The sequence below is a fragment of the Lissotriton vulgaris genome, chromosome 5 (genome assembly GCF_964263255.1).
Source record: "Lissotriton vulgaris chromosome 5, aLisVul1.2, whole genome shotgun sequence".
Taxonomy (NCBI): Eukaryota; Metazoa; Chordata; class Amphibia; order Caudata; family Salamandridae; genus Lissotriton; species Lissotriton vulgaris.
The window spans coordinates 457,915,641-457,932,263 of NC_141693.1; the positions used below are offsets into that span (position 1 = coordinate 457,915,641).

At 47.9% G+C, this 16,623-nt stretch overlaps 1 protein-coding gene across 2 annotated transcripts in view; it reads right to left on the reverse strand.

The window, feature by feature from the left end:
• Window positions 1-16,623, reverse strand: part of VPS13D (vacuolar protein sorting 13 homolog D) — a 2,754,556-nt gene that overhangs the window by 408,593 nt on the left and 2,329,340 nt on the right. For both annotated transcript variants that reach the window (XM_086921894.1, XM_086921893.1), the window contains exon 58: window positions 2,180-2,359. In XM_086921894.1, coding sequence (XP_086778020.1) covers window positions 2,180-2,359 — 180 coding nt within the window. The remainder of the gene's footprint in view (window positions 1-2,179; window positions 2,360-16,623) is intronic.

The window sequence follows — 16,623 nt, forward strand, 5'->3', positions numbered from 1 at the left end:
TGACAAAGCTTAGATATTCCAAAGGTGAATAAACTGCAGTGGGACCACAGTATCAATCAGAATACTGAAAATAGTTTCCACTTAACTGAGCAATAGGTAGCTCACACAGAAATCATATTTCTCTCATTTTGACAATGCACACCCTCACCTACTGTAAAGGATAAAGGATATCAATGATAACTGATATATCTATACTACTATTATAAAGAGAGAACACAAACCTTTGAGCCAGGTAAACTACAAAAGTAATGCACCAATCACTACACCCAATACACCATTTGAAAGGGGGAATGTGGCAGAAGGACATAGGCTATAGATATGTACACCATATTCATTAAAAAAGCAAAAACGCCAAAAGTGGTAAAGTAGTCCCTTGAGGGCGTGGTCGTGGGCGTCTCAAACATTTCTTAACGGAGAAACGCAACTGACTGCGCATTTACGAGACTTTCCTCACATTTTGCGGACAAGATAAAACGCTTATAATAAGACATACGAATAACAAAAATAACACAACTGCCCATAATCACTCGAGCACTGCCAGCACTTCACCACACAATTGACAAAACGAAAGGGAAACTTCTTTGAAGGGATACAAAAATGAACACACAGAAAGAGCCTTCGAAAGAAAAAAAAACATTAAATAGGTGACACAACACTTTACTCACATCTTGCGGACAACATAAAACGCGGAAAACAATACATACGAATTAAAAAAAATAACACAAGTGGGCCAATCATTTGAACAGGGCCAGGACTTGCACAGACAACTCTTCTGCCGGGCGGGGGCCCTGAAGCAGCCTTTTGCTCCCGGACAACGTCGGGACGGGCTGCTAGTTAATTAATATATTAATTATGGGAGACAATCTACAGCTTTCAGCAGACAACCGAAAGACGAAATACAGCCAGATTTCACATTTGTAAGGCTACACAGAACTTCTTCATAAGGTTTAGCAATCTAACAGCAAATGCTGTTACACCATTAAGGGTGACTTATGATTTGAGACGGCATAATTATATGAGTGATGCTGTGAATAACATATGAAAGACTAGTATTTACGAACTTCCCAAATATTTGTTAAACTGATGCTGGAAAATGTATTGTGAAACAAGGATGGGGAGGGGCTTAACTAGGCAGGTGAACATACTCTTCAGCTCTTAAATAAAATTAAAATCCGTCCAACCCTCATCATCCCTGCCTGCTTCTTGTTATTTCTCCGCTAAACCCCTTTGTTTCACACCAACTCACTAATAAAGGATGGGGTAATAAGTTTGCACCCTTTACAAAATCTCCTTGGAGGCTAAATGTTTTGTCCCAGACCTTCCAGGAGAGGTTCACATCATCTTGATGATGTGCAGCATGTCTGATTTCACTCTGCAGAAAGGTCACAAATGGATTACTTGCCATATGTCACAATTTTATAACCTAGAAAAGGGATGGTTGTGATGGCACAAATGTTAATGGGATTGGTGATGCATGAGAAACGTTTTATGAGGGGAGGCTTGTTTTACACTGACACTGAAGTCTGTTCATTAGGGTTAGCCAAAAAGTCTGCATTTTGCTCAAAATTGTATTTCAGAGCCTCCAGAATAGGGTCTGCAAATCAAATGAAATTGCCTCAGTATTTGTCGTGTCTCGAACTGAAGGAAAATGAAATCAGTCCAGGCATTCCTAAAAAGTTGTTTTCATTTTTTTTCAAAACATTGTTAAGATGAATCTGGTACAACAAAAACATACAGCAGTCCTACTGTCTCTAGAGCATTCCACTTTACATATATATATATATATATATATATATATATATATATATATATATATATATATATATATATATATATATATATATATATATATATATATGTTGTTTTATTCATAGAATGTTGCTTTTATGCCATTATTTACGTAAGAGGTCCTAATTTACCTTTCGCTTGGACTCTCCTCATGCTGAATCCCTTGTCACCTTCTTGCTTCCCAACAAGCAGTAGCTTCATAGCAACAACAACACTTTGGCCATTCTCTAGCATCACACTTTGCAAGACTTGGATTGCACTGATTAAACTGAGTGGCTCTGCAGATGATCTAAGAGCGTTTCCTATTACAATCTAATTTTTCATAATTTCATACTTATGACTTTGTCTGGTTGTTAAAACATAGATAATATTGTTTTGAGGTTGCAGTTACCTGAAGAACCCGAGTTGGGCCATCCGGAATGACTCGAACAGACAGCACTCCTGACCCAGGTCGCATCTTCTGGTTTATGAACTGTTGTTCAGGTGGAACAGTCCCCATAAGCTTGATAAATGCATCAGGGCCCAAAACTGCTTCAGCACCATCAAATAATCCAGGAATTCCTTCTTTAACCTAATTTGAAGAAAAGCACAAAAACAGCGAGAAATAGGACATGAGATATTCTAACCAATCCAGGTTAGAGTAGGAATTGTGAGATAAGGTTTACACACATCAGAATACCAGTTCATTTGGCGTGTGTTTGGCAGGAATTTTCCACCTACCTGGAAACGATAATAACAATTTTTCTATCACATAAGATCACCCTGGAAACCTTCAATAGTGGGCACTACTACCGTAGCTCCTGATGACTACATTTATGATAACATAAATCTGTAAACTCAACTCTTATGAACAGCTATTCATACCAAAAGGAAACAAAGAAGAATCCACCAATATTGAAGCATAATATATATGTGTCGGAAAATGTGACCAGAAATCAGCAAAAATAGAAATAATAATATTTGTGTATAATATGGCATGGTTGTTTCAGCCCTAGCTAGCTGAATAAAAAACATGAAATAGGCTGATTTCATCTCCAGAAGCTGCTGACTGTAGAGGTCAGGAATTAGAGCTCCACAACAAGCTGCCGAAATATCCATCGAATGTAACAAAACTGAGGTTAAAACATCACACAGTGGAGGTGGAACTTTTGGTTCAGAGATTATTGTTAATAGCGAATAGTGGTTCTACAGCTTCAGTCACGCAATTCCACCTGTAAAGAACAGAGCCTTGTCAGAGGACCAAGCTAATCAAGGTGTAGAAAGCAAAATGCTGATGGGTACGGCGTCATTCATGTGAAAGGCTGATACCACCTTAGGTAGGAATGATTGGCATGTAAGAAAAAACAACTTATCCAAATAAAAAACTGTAGACTTGAGTAAATTGAAAGACTCTATAGTTCTCTAACCCTAGCAGCTGAAAAAATACCCACTAGCATCAGTTTTTAGAGCAATATGTTGAATCTGACAACTGTGCAACAGCTAGATTGTGGATGTCATAAGAAATTTCAATCCAAGATTAAAATCCCCGTGGGGAAAAATAAACGGAAAGAGTGAAGTAAAGCACAAGTTTCTACTTGTGTAACGATATATCTTTAAGAGACATTAGTTAGTGATAGATTCTTTACCTTAGAATAATCCCCAGGCATCAGACTGGATACGGAGAGCTTTTGCCTAGCAGTACCCCTGCGCGTCAGTAGGTGGCGTCCTGCGGCTTCGTGTCCGTCACTGGCGTCGTCAGCGCCGAGATGACGTCACGGAGAGTACTTAAGTGCCACCCATGCGCGCTGATGTCAGTTCTGTACACGATTTTCCTGCGCCAGGAACGCAGAGCCATGCAACATACTTGTGAGAAGTTGGCCTGATATGTAGTGCTCACTATTCTAGTGATCACTGTGTATCATTCCAAACGACCCTTATTGATGATTGGTTGTAAGTCAACCTTTAGACCAGCTAACCTAGTAGCATGGACAAGAGCAGTCTTTAGGCTAAACTCTAGAGGGCGTGTTAAGCCAGCTGTTATACCATCACATATACCCCTTGAACACCAAGTGAAAGGACACCACACAAGTTGTTATGAAAATAAAAGTATATTTATTTAGAACACAACAGCCCTGGACTCTTTATGAGGACAGGGCGCTAAGCACAATACAAAGCACTTCAAGAATTTCTGAAAGTCGCACAATTTACGCGAATGCCCGAGGGGCACGAAAAACCATATACTCTAAAAGTGGAATGCGAAATACTAGCAGGTAAGTAACTATTCTCAAAGGCTTTAGGATCGCTAGGACTGGACTACTGAACCTTCAGATTACGAGCAGGAGGCCTAGTGAGATCGGGTGCAGAGTGTGCACTCTCACACGGGATGCGGGACAAAGTCTATGGATGCTAGATTTCGTAAAGTTAGTGTTATCGGACGAATCCGACTAGGTAGAGCTGAAACGAAAAAGGATCTGGACACTTAGATAGTTAAGCTATGCTGGAGCACCGAAATGCTCAGGTTACCTAGCCCAGGGGCTGCGGCTGCATAGGTCTGAAAAGACGTCGGGAATCCTCGTTGCAGTCTATGGAGCCTGAAAGAAGAAGTTGCTGGCAGGCGACCAGTGATGAAGTTCGATGTGACCCAAGCCTAGATCGGTGAAGAGGATTACCTGTAAGCAGAGGGGACCAAGTTCTGAATCACTAGCCAGTGATTAGATGGGCACCAGGATGGCACCGGACGAAGTCACCTCGACCAGGTGAGTGGGCGACGCTGGGCTCTGCAGTCTCTCGGACCAGGAGGTGTTGTCGGCAACCAGGATGGAGGTGAGAGCTGTCCCACGATGGTATCTGCGGTCGACGTCGCTGGACCCAGGATTGGGGCAACAAGTCTTGGCAAATGCAAGCCCACGCGGTGGACTCAAAATGGCGTCTGGAGTGGACTAGGAGGGTCCGGGGTGCTCCTCTGTTGGAGGGGAGCAAGGGCCAGTCTGGAGCAACCAGACCAGCGTTGGATGTGTCGTCGTTCGTCGTCAAGAGGGCTACAAGCCAGCAGGCAAGTGGCCGGACAACGCGGTGAGCAGCAAAGAGCAGAAGGGCCCCACGCAGATCTCGTGGATGCTGGGGGGCTGGACTTCGGTGCTGGAGCTGCTCAGGGTTAGGGCTTCTCCAACCCCAAAGCACTCACTCGAGGCTCCCTCGGCGGTCGTGCTAGATAAGCGTCGTGCAGTTCTGAAGATGGCCGGTCCCTCGAGGTCTCGTCACACCCACGGATCTCAGCTGAGCTGACGATGTAGGTAGAGGTCAGAGGTGCCAGGGAAGCCGGGTCTCGTCGTGCTGGTCAGTCGGATTCCGGAGGAAGGACGTGCAGCAAACCGCAGTGTTCTTAGTTGGTGCCCGCAGATGCAGGGTGACTACTCCTTAGTCACAAGGGAGAAATCTTGAGAAGAAGTCTTGAGTTCCTTTCGTAGAAAGTAGTTTCAGGATTCAAAGATGATCTAATTTGGAAGGGTCCCTGCTCCCACCTTTATACTAAAGAAAGGGGCTGGTACGGGACTAGGTCCTGCCCATGGGTGGGGCCAGGAAGGGGGGTGGTTACACCCCTCTCTCATGCCGGAATTTCCCCAGCTCAGGGGCTGGTGTGCCCCTGCAACTGGTTCAAGCCGGCAGATGCATAGCGAGCACCAGGGTGCCACTTGCAGTCACCTTCCTATTCAGCCCTGCCTACCTAGGATACACAAAACCCTGTCTGGGATGGTGCTAGCACCGCCCCTGACAGGAAACCCTTTGTCCAAGCTCCCCTCGCTGGAAGGACTCCCAGCTGCAGGGGGTCAGACTTGTGTCTGTGGTGGCAGCATCCATTTTGTGATGCTGAGGCTCGAGTTAACTTTAACCGGGGTTCACAGTTACATACATGTCGTGTCCCTCTAGAAGGGTGGAATGCTAACCCCGTCGTCAGAATTTACGAGGGGTTGGTATTCCAATTCGTATGACACCTTACTCGACATGTTTTAATAAAGCGATACCAGAGTTGGCAAATAACCGCGAGGATTATAATGCACTTAAGAGTATATGGTACGCGTTATCATAGAACAGCTATTAGGACTTGGTTCCGCAAGCTGCAAACGGGCTCAGCTCATGCCAGAGCGCCATCTCACATGATTCCAAGCACTCTGCCTTCAGGATTGTTAAGGCCTGCCATAGGAGTGACTGATAGGAATACATGTGTCTATTTTAGGGTTAGATATAGGTATACTATATCTAAAGCAAAGGGTGATTACACCACCTTGCCCCAGCTGTCTTGCAGCCAGTTGTGTCAGATTTGGATGGCCAGCCAGGGGTGGCATAATACATGCTGCAGCCCCTGGTAGGCCCTGGGTACACCTATGCCCTGGGTACCTGAGGTACACTGTACAGGGACTGATAAGGTGACTTAGTATCCAATTAGATATGTACCTAAGGTACATGGAATCCATTTTACAGAGAGAGCAGTGGGCCTGGGGCCCTGAGTAGCAGGGTCCCAGGTCAACTAAGTCAAAAAACCAGCAAAACACCAGGCAAAAAGTTGGGGGTAACCATAGTCAGGTATCCACCTTCCTACATAACGCCCCCCAAACGAAAGGAGATAAGGCTATCCTTGGCCAGGTAAGCCTATATTGCCTGAGTGGCCATATGAGGTGGTACATGCACTGGCATGGTTACCCCCTGTATCATGGTCCACTAAGCAATCCCTCACCCTAAGGGTATCTGAGGGTCTCCACCATAGGGAATCTTTACCTGTGGTGTGTTTTGGCAAAGTAAAAGGCTGGTGCTGGGATGGAGTACTGAAGTGAGACTCCACTAATGTTGGGCTCAAGTTCCTCCAATCACTATCCACCATATATGCCTTTCTTTCCATGACTGAGTTGCTGTGAGCTCTCAGGGTCAACCTCTGGCTACCTAAAGCTGGAGGCTGAGTCCCTCTGTTTGGCTTACTGGAGGGACAGGTCAGGTTTGGGGTTTTTAGGCCCCAGGTTTGGCTGTGCCCAACAGTGTCCAGCTGTGGGAGGTCCCTAGCTAATTCTAAGGGGGATCCCTCAGGAGTCTGTTTTATTTTCACTTGGCTAGGTCTACTAGCTTCAGTGACCCTAATCTGCTGATTGGGGAGTTATTTTGGACAGTCCACCACTGGCCTCCCTGACCTCTACAGCCCTGGGCTGACTGAGGCAGGGTAAAGAGGGGCAGGTTACCTGCTCCAGACTTCTTGCTCTACCTCAGCCCAGGCTGAGATCTCTAAATCATTCCCCAGTAGGCAATCTACAGGCAAGTTTGGTGACACTGCCACCCTCTTGCGGCCAGTGACACCTCCCCAGCTGAGATTGACCACTGCTATGGGATGATCTCTGCACTCCATTAATGTTGGTTACCTGGTATGTGGCTCCAGGTATAAGTTGCCTTGAGGGGACTAGGCTCCCAGTCACCATGGTGATGCTAGCCCCTGAGTCTCTGTAGGCCTCAACTTTTGAACCATTGATGAGGGCAAGCTGTGAAGTTGGCAAACCCCATGCCAGTCTCACAGACAAGAGTATCTAAGTCAGGGGACCTGGTTAGGCGAGAGTCCCCAGGAACTCCCAAAGTAAATGCACCCAGATTCTTGGGGGCACTCCCACTACCTGGGGGATTACTACTAGTAGTAACAGGAGGCTGGGAAGTTTTACTTGGGGGTATGTTCTCCTTATTGTCGTTGGCCCTTGGGCAACTGCTGTCAGTTTTGTAATGGCCTACCTGTTTGCAGGTATGACAATAAGGTTTCTTTTGGGAATTGGAAGGATATTGGGACCCACCCTTTTCAGAGGATTTTTGGGGCCCTGTGGTTTGATCAGAAGATTTATTCCCACCCTTCTCTTGAGGCTTGGTTGATTCCTTCTTTTGGTAACCACCCTGGTTCTTAGGCCTAATCCTGGTTCTGACCCATTTGTCTGCCCTCTTACCCAATTCTTGTGGAGAGGTCAGATCAGAGTCTACCAGGTGCTGGTGTAATAACTGGTTCTGACAATTATTTAAGACTTGCTCTCTCATAATAAGATTATACAATCCTGTGAAGTCAGTAACTTTACTACCCAATAGCCAGCCTTTAAGAGCCTTAGTGGCACAATCAACAAAGTCAGTCCAATCCCGAGACTGAGTTTTCTGGGTGTCTCTGAACAGCAACCAGTACTGCTCAGTTGTTAAGCCAAACCCATCAACCAGTGTATTCTTCAGGACTTGGTAATTGTTAGCATCCTCAGCTCTAGTAGTGAGGAGCTTATCTCTACCTTTGCCTTCAAAGGAGAGCCACAAGACAGCAGCCCACTGACTCTGGGGGACGCACTGGACAGTGCAGGCCCTCTCCAAAGCAGTTATCCATTTGTGGATATCATCCCCTTGCTTAAAGGGGGGCACTATCTTACTCAGGTGTCTAGTGTCTAAACTCCTGTCCTTTTCTCTAGGTAAAATGCTGCATTTCTGCTCTCTAGCAAAGGCAAGTCTCTCTTTAGCCAGGGCAAGTTCTTCCCTTTCAATCCTCAGATTGACTTCCCTCATCTTAGCTTCATGCTCTCTTCTCTGAGGGGATGTCATCCCTCTGTGAGAAGAGGTCTGAGAGCCATTGGTTCGAATGGATCTGTTAGAGCCTCTGGATAGAGACCTAACTCGTCCATTCCCAATGTTAAGCCTGCCTGAGAGTGGGCCTGGTGAAGGACTGGGTTTTCGGTAAGACCCAGCGGTGCCAGGGATAACACCTAAAACCTTCGTGGGTAACCTGTTCCGACGTACAAATGACAGAGACACGGGACACTTCCTTCGGCGTCAAAGATTTGAGGTTTATTACTGCAGGGAACACAGAAGTCACAAGAAGTACAACATGTGTAGGTTCGAGGAGACTGCTTCAAATTCTATCTGTGGATCGCTCTTCTTATACAGTTTTCAAGCATAGGATAACATGGTGCACAAAGGTTTACAACTTGGTTCCCATCGTAAAAATCATAAGGGGTCGCTTTCATGTATTCAGGGCCCGGAACATAATTACAGTAACATTTGGCGGTTCCCAACTGTAAAAGTACATCTTCCCACCATTAGTACATTCCAATCAGTAGTAAACGAATCAAGGAAGAGACAGAAACAGGTGCAGAGGAAGACGGAAACAGTGAACAGATCGAAAAGGGTGTAAAAGGGGAGGCGTCAAGGAACACGAGTTGCAGGCATCAAAGGGGACGTGCTTAATGAATACACAACTGAGACAATAGAGCGGCACGGCAAGTTGAGCCTCGAGCGGGGCCATCTGCCTTGCAGTGTCATCCCCCTCATCATAAAGACACCTTCAAAGGAAATGTGTCTTCCGCAAGTGTTTGGGAATCCCAGGGTTGCGAAGCGGACAGCGTCCGTTCGCTGCCTACTTGAGGGCAAGAAACAAAATGGATGCCGTATCTAAGATGGAACCCGTGGGCTCAGATGAAGAAACCCACGAAACAAATGAACAGTTCAGGTTAGCACAGCGAAAACGCGTACACCCACTAAACTCGTCATTTGCGGTTCATAGATACCAGACTCGACCATATTCGTGCAAGTCGAAAACACCACTTACAATTGTCACGGAACCTCACTGGGGGTCCCCCAAATCCATTCTCATGCCTGCTTAAGTTGGTCCGGGTGAGTCTACGGACTTCTACCTGACCCTTATCTGCCTCATCCCCTGATAACTCCTGATCCTCTTCCTCTCCTTCACTCACTGTTCCATTGAGGTGGAGGTCAGGGTCCCCAAGGGTTCCCTCTAAGGGGGGCATGGTCCCATCTGGATTAGGAGGGCCTATGTTAGAAGCCCTCCTGGCATCATAAGTCTCTAAGAGACCAATCAGGAATGGGATTGTAGGGTTAGAACCCTGTTTTAGCTTCCTGGAGGTACACACTTGTCTCATCTCCTGGAAGCTAAGAGCTGCATATCTTGAAGTGACCTGTGGAGGGTCGACTGACACAAGGGGGGCCTCTGAGTTCCCTCCTTTGTCTGACATGCTTTTCTAGTGAGGTGTAAGTGGTGCACTTACCTACACTATTTGTTAGCCTACTGATCCCTTGCTAAGAGTTGTAGTCAGGGTGTGCTAGGCCCTGTTGAACTACAATAGCTGGTTCAGTAGAACTCTGAGTATTCTAAGCTAAGTTATATGTATCTTGGTACTTATGTGATCTTTCAAATGATATTCTTAGGATTCGTGTGGTAAAACAACAGCAAGCTCAAATCCCAACCGCTGCTCACCAATGTGAGAAGTTGGCCTGATATGTAGTGCTCACTATTCTAGTGATCACTGTGTATCATTCCAAACGACCCTTATTGATGATTGGTTGTAAGTCAACCTTTAGACCAGCTATCCTAGTAGCATGGACAAGAGCAGTCTTTAGGCTAAACTCTAGAGGGCGTGTTAAGCCAGCTGTTATACCACACATATACCCCTTGAACACCAAGTGAAAGGACACCACACAAGTTGTTATGAAAATAAAAGTATATTTATTTAGAACACAACAGCCCTGGACTCTTTATGAGGACAGGGCGCTAATCACAATACAAAGTTCTTCAAGCATTTCTGAAAGTCGCACAATTTACGCAAATGCCCGAGGGGCACGAAAAACCATATACTCTAAAAGTGGAATGCGAAATACTAGCAGGTAAGTAACTAGTCTCAAAGGCTTTAGGATCGCTAGGACTGGACTACTGAACCTTCAGATTACGAGCAGGAGGCCTAGGGAGATCGGGTGCAGAGTGTGCACTCTCACGCGGGATGCGGGACAACGTCTATTGATGCTAGATTTCGTAAAGTTAGTGTTATCGGAGGAATCTGACTAGGTAGAGCTGAAACGAAAAAGGATCTGGACACTTAGATAGTTAAGCTATGCTGGAGCACCGAAATGCTCAGGTTACCTAGCCCAGGGGCTGCGGCTGCATAGGTCTGAAAAGACGTCGGGAATCCTCGTTGCAGTCTATGGAGCCTGAAAGAAGAAGTTGCTGGCAGGCGACCAGTGATGAAGTTCGATGTGACCCAAGCCTGGATCGGTGAAGATGGATACCTGTAAGCAGAGGGGACCAAGTTCTGAATCACTAGCCAGTGATTAGATGGCACCAGGATGGCACCGGACGAAGTCACCTCGACCAGGTGAGTGGGCGACGCTGGGCTCTGCAGTCTCTCGGACCAGGAGGCGTTGTCGGCGACCAGGATGGAGGTGCGAGCTGTCCCACGATGGTATCTGCTGTCGACGTCGCTGGACCCAGGATTGGGGCAACAACTCTTGGCAAATGCAAGCCCACACGGTGGACTCAAAATGGCGTCTGGAGTGGACCAGGAGGGTCCGGGGTTCTCCTCTGTTGGAGGGGAGCAAGTGCCATTCTGGAGCAACCAGACCAGCGTTGGATGTGTCGTCGTTCGTCGTCAAGAGGGCTACAAGCCAGCAGGCAAGTGGCCGGACAACGCGGTGAGCAGCAAAGAGCAGAAGGGCCACACGCAGATCTCGTGGATGCTGGGGGGCTGGACTTTGGTGCTGGAGCTGCTCAGGGTTAGGGCTTCTCAAACCCCAAAGCACTCACTTGAGGATCCCTCGGCGGTCGTGCTGGATAAGCGTCGTGCAGTTCTGAAGATGGCCGGTCCCTCGAGGTCTCATCACACCCACGGATCTCAGCTGAGCTGACGATGTAGGTAGAGGTCAGAGGTGCCAGGGAAGCCGGGTCTCGTTGTGCTGGTCAGTCGGATTCCGGAGGAAGGATGTGCAGCAAACCGCAGTGTTCTTAGTTGGTGCCCGCAGATGCAGGGTGACTACTCCTTAGTCACAAGGGAGAAATATTGAGAAGAAGTCTTGAGTTCCTTTCGTAGAAAGTAGTTTCAGGATTCAAAAATGATCTAATTTGGAAGGGTCCCCGCTCCCACCTTTATACTAAAGAAAGGGGTTTCCTGGTCCCATGGGTGGGACCAGGAAGGGGGGTGGTTACACCCCTCTCCCATGCCGGACTTTCCCCAACTCAGGGGCTGGTGTGCCCCTGGAACTGGTTCAAGCCGGCAGATGCATAGCGAGCACCGGGGTGCCACTTGCAGTCACCTTCCTATTCAGCCCTGCCTACCCAGGATACACAAAACCCTGTCTGGGATGGTGCTAGCACTGCCCCGGACAGGAAACCCTTTGTCCAAGCTCCCCTCGCTGGAAGGACTCCCAGCTGCAGGGGGTCAGACTTGTGTCTGTGGTGGCAGCATCCATTTTGTGATGCTGAGGCTCGAGTTAACTTTAACCGGGGTTCACAGTTACATACATGTCGTGTCCCTCTAGAAGGGTGGAATGCTAACCCCGTCGCCAGAATTGGCGAGGGGTTAGTATTCCAATTCGTATGACACCTTACTCGACATGTTTTGATAAAGCGATACCAGGGTTGGCAAATAACCGCGAGGATTATAATGCACTTAAGAGTATATGGTACGCGTTATCATAGAACAGCTATTAGGACTTGGTTCCGCAAGCTGCAGACGGGCCGAGCTCATGCCAGAGCGCCATCTCACATGATTCCAAGCACTCTGCCTTCAGGATTGTTAAGGCCTGCCATAGGAGTGACTGATAGGAATACATGTGTCTATTTTAGGGTTAGATATAGGTATACTATATCTAAAGAAAAGGGTGATTACACCACCTTGCCCCAGCTGTCTTGCAGCCAGTTGTGTCAGATTTGGATGGCCAGCCAGGGGTGGCATAATACATGCTGCAGCCCCTTGTAGGCCCTGGGTACACCTATGCCCTGGGTACCTAAGGTACACTGTACAGGGACTGATAAGGTGACTCAGTATCCAATTAGATATGTACCTAAGGTACATGGAATCCATTTTACAGAGAGAGCAGTGGGCCTGGGGCCCTGAATAGCAGGGTCCCAGGTCAACTAAGTCGAAAAACCAGCAAAACACCAGGCAAAAAGTTTGGGGTAACCATAGTCAGGTATCCACCTTCCTACAATACTGACCACTGGTACATAAAAACTAGGGCCCTGAAAGGGATGACCTTAACCCTGGTAATCAGTCCGCAGAACGGGGAGGATGGGTGGGGCGGTAAGGAATCTATCACTAACTAATGTCTCTTACAGATATATTGTTACACAAGTAGTGACTTGTGCATCTGAAAGAGACACGTTAGTGATAGATTCCTTACCTTAGAATAGATACCCCAGCAATATCAACCCCGGAGGTGGGTCTGCGAACAAGATTACACCAGAAGGTCACGGAGCACAGAACAGCCAAAGAAGCGGTCTCTTCGGACCTGACTGTCAAGGCAGTAGTGCTTTGTAAAAATGTGCAGCGAGGCCCACGTAGCGGCCTGACAAATGTCCTGCAAGGGAACGCCGCGTCCCAAGGCAGTAGTGGCTGCAGTCGCCCTGGTTGAATAGGCACGCAGCCCCACAGGAGGCTCCTTCTTGGCCAAGGAGTAACATGCTTTGATGCACAGAACGACATACCGGGAAATAGTGCGTTTGTGCACAGCCCGACCTTTTTTGGTGACGTAGCCAACAAAGAGTTGATCATCCACCCGAAACTGTTGTGTACGTTGCAGATAGAAAGCAAGCGCACGTTTTGGGTCCAGACGGTGGAGCAACTCCTCCTCCCTAGAAGGATGCAGAGACAGAAAGAAGTGGGCAAAGTGATGATCTCCGGATGTGGAAGGGCGTGACAAGCTTTGGCAAGAAAGAAGAACGGGTCCTCAAACCCACCTTGTCCGGATGAACAGAAAGAAAAGGAGGTTTAGAAGAAAGAGCCTGGAGCTCACTCACTCTTCTGGCAGAGGTGATAGCTACCAGGAAAGCCGTCTTTAGAGTAAGAAGACGTAAAGGACAGTTATGAAGAGGCTCAAAGGGAGCGCACATTAGGAAAGTCAAGACAAGATTTAAGTCCCATTGAGGCATTATGAAAGGCACTGGAGGAAACGTGTGTGTAATGCCTTTGAGAAAGCGGTTAACAACCGGAGACTTAAAAAGAGAAGGCTGATCAGGAAGCCTCAGGAAGGCGGAAATGGCAGAAAGGTATCCTTTGATAGTGCCCAGAGCAGAGCCCTGCTGGGCCAAAGATAGGAGAAACAGAAGAACCTCAGAAAGAGGGGCCGAAGGGGAATCCACAGCCTTTGCTGCGCACCAGGCCACTAATGTGTTCCATCGGCAGGCGTATACCGTTTTAGTGGAGGGACGCCTGGCTGCCAGAATAACATTACAGACTTTGGGAGGAAGGTTGAAAGCCGTCAACTGTCACTGCTCAATCTCCACACATGGAGGTGGAGGCTGGACAGGTTCGGGTGGAGGACCATCCCCTGTTGCTGCGACAGAAGATCCTCCCGAAGAGGCAGACGGATCGGGGATCAATGCTCATCCTGAGTAGCTCGGGATAGCATACCATTCGAGCCCAGTCCGGAGCAACAAGGATAACCTGAGCCTGGTCGCGCCTGATCTTCTTCAACACTCTGGGCAGAAGTGGTATAGGCGTAAAAGCGTACAGTAGACCGCAGCTCCACTCAAGACGAAAAGCATCTCATAGCGAGTGCCGTCTTGGAAATTCCAACACTAAGACTTCAGAGAGCATGTGAAGCAAGCTGTTTTACCAATAATAATCCCTTGAATACCAAATGAAAGGACACCACACCAGGTATATATCAAATATATATGTATTTATTTCTAACACAACCCCTCTGCACTCTTTATGAGGTCAGAGATCGAAGTACATCACAAGTTACTCAATTAGCATACGATAAGTTGCACAAATACAGTTATGCCCTAGGGGCCTCACAAACCATATACTAAGTAAGTGGTATAAGAACCACTTCAGAAATAGTGAACAGGTCTAGGGCCTAGGGATTCGCTGGGTTACACAAAATGCACAAGTAACTTACCTTCGGTAAAGATATATCTGTAAGAAACAGTAGTTAGTATTAGATTCCTTACCTTAGAATATGCCCAGGCGTTAGTCTAGATCTGGAAATTTTTGCGTAGCAGTTCCCTATGCACGTTGGTAGGCGTCGTCTGCGGCTCCGCGTCCGTCGGCGTCGCCGGGATGACGTCGCCGGAGTACTTAAGACGCCACCCTCGCGCGCTGACGTCAGTTCTTATACACAGCTTTTCCGCGCCAGAAACGCAGAGCCATGATAAAAACCAACACTGGTGCCATGAAACTAGGGCCCTGAAAGGGGGATGACCTTAACCCTAGAAATCGATTTGCAGAACGGGGAGGATGGGTGGGGCGGTGAAGAATCTAATACTAACTACTGTTTCTTACAGATATATCGTTAACGAAGGTAAGTAACATGGGCATCTGAAAGAAACAGGTTAGTATTAGAGTCCTTACATTAGAATAGATACCCCAGCAATACCAACCCCGGTGGTGGGTCTGCGAACCAATGATCACACCAGAAAGTCCTGGAGAACGGAAGGCTGTGACTACCTTGGGCAGGAAAGAGGGTCGCGTCAGCAACAAGTGGGAACATACGAGTGATGCCCTTCAAGAACCTATTTACAACTGGGGACTTGAACAAAGAGGGCTGATCAGGTAACCTTAAGAAGGTGGAAATGGCAGAGAGTTAGCCCTTGATAATGCCCAGAGCAGAGCCCTGCTGGGCAAGAGAAAGAAGAAAGAGGATAACCTCAGAAAGGGGGTCCACAGACTTTGCTGTGCACCATGCCACAATTTTGTTCCACCTGCAGGCATGTACAGATTTTGTGGAGGGACGCCTGGCTGCCAGAATAACATCACAGACTTCAGGAGGCAAGTCAAATGGCCTCAACTGTCGCCACTCATTCTCCACGCATGGAGGTGGAGACTGGACAGGTTCGGGTGGAGGACCATCCCCTGCTGTGACAGAAGGTCCTCCTGAAGAGGCAGACGAATCGGGGGATCGACTGACATGCTGAGTAGCTCGGGATCACAGTATCTTCGTGCCCAGTCCAGAGCCACATGGATGACTTGGGCCCAGTCGCGCCTGATCTTCTTCAGCACTCTCGGCAGAAGTGGTATAGGCGGGAAGGCGTACATCCACTGTGTGCTCCGGTTGGGGAAGGGAGAGGGATCTGCAATTGACCCAATCGCGATTAGAGAAGCCACCATTGCAGATGTCGTGCAGTGCCTCCGAGATCTGGACATGATCGGACAGGTTGCCCTGATGCTGTGCCCACTGGAACTTCAGGTCCTACTGCAGAGCCTGCATATGCCATCTGGCATGTTGCACTAACAGGATGTAGGAGGCCATCAGGCCCAGAAGCCTGACTGAAACCCGGAATAGAGGCTGAAAGATCGGAATCATAGCCTGAATATCCCGAACCCGCTGTTCGGGAGGATAAACCCGAAACTGCGCCTAGTCTAGAACCGCTCCGATGAAGAGGAGCTTCTGAGAGGGACACAGGTGCGACTTCGTCAAATTGATGGAGAGCCCCAGCAGGTCGGCCGTAGTCTGGAGGTGGCTGACGACTGTCTGGGGCGAGCCCGCCTTCAACAACCAGTCGTCGAGGTAGGGGAAGACTGAAACCCCTAACCTGCGCAGATGAGCTGCGACCACCTGTGGGAATGTGGGAATAGGCGTCCTGCAAGTCCAATACTACCATCCAGTCTCCCGGGTCTAGGGCAGCTAAGACCTGAGTCAAAGTCAGCATCTTGAACTTCTCCTTCCGGAGGAAGCCATTGAGGTTCTGCAGGTCTAAGATAGGGCGTATGCCCCCTTTGCCCTTCTTGGGAACCAGAAAGTAGTGGGAATAACAACCACACCCTACTTCTCGCCCAGGAACGCGCTTGATGGTCCCCTTGGCAAAGAGGGCCATAACTTCCTCTTGCAGAAGTTGCAAATGATCCCCCGATATGC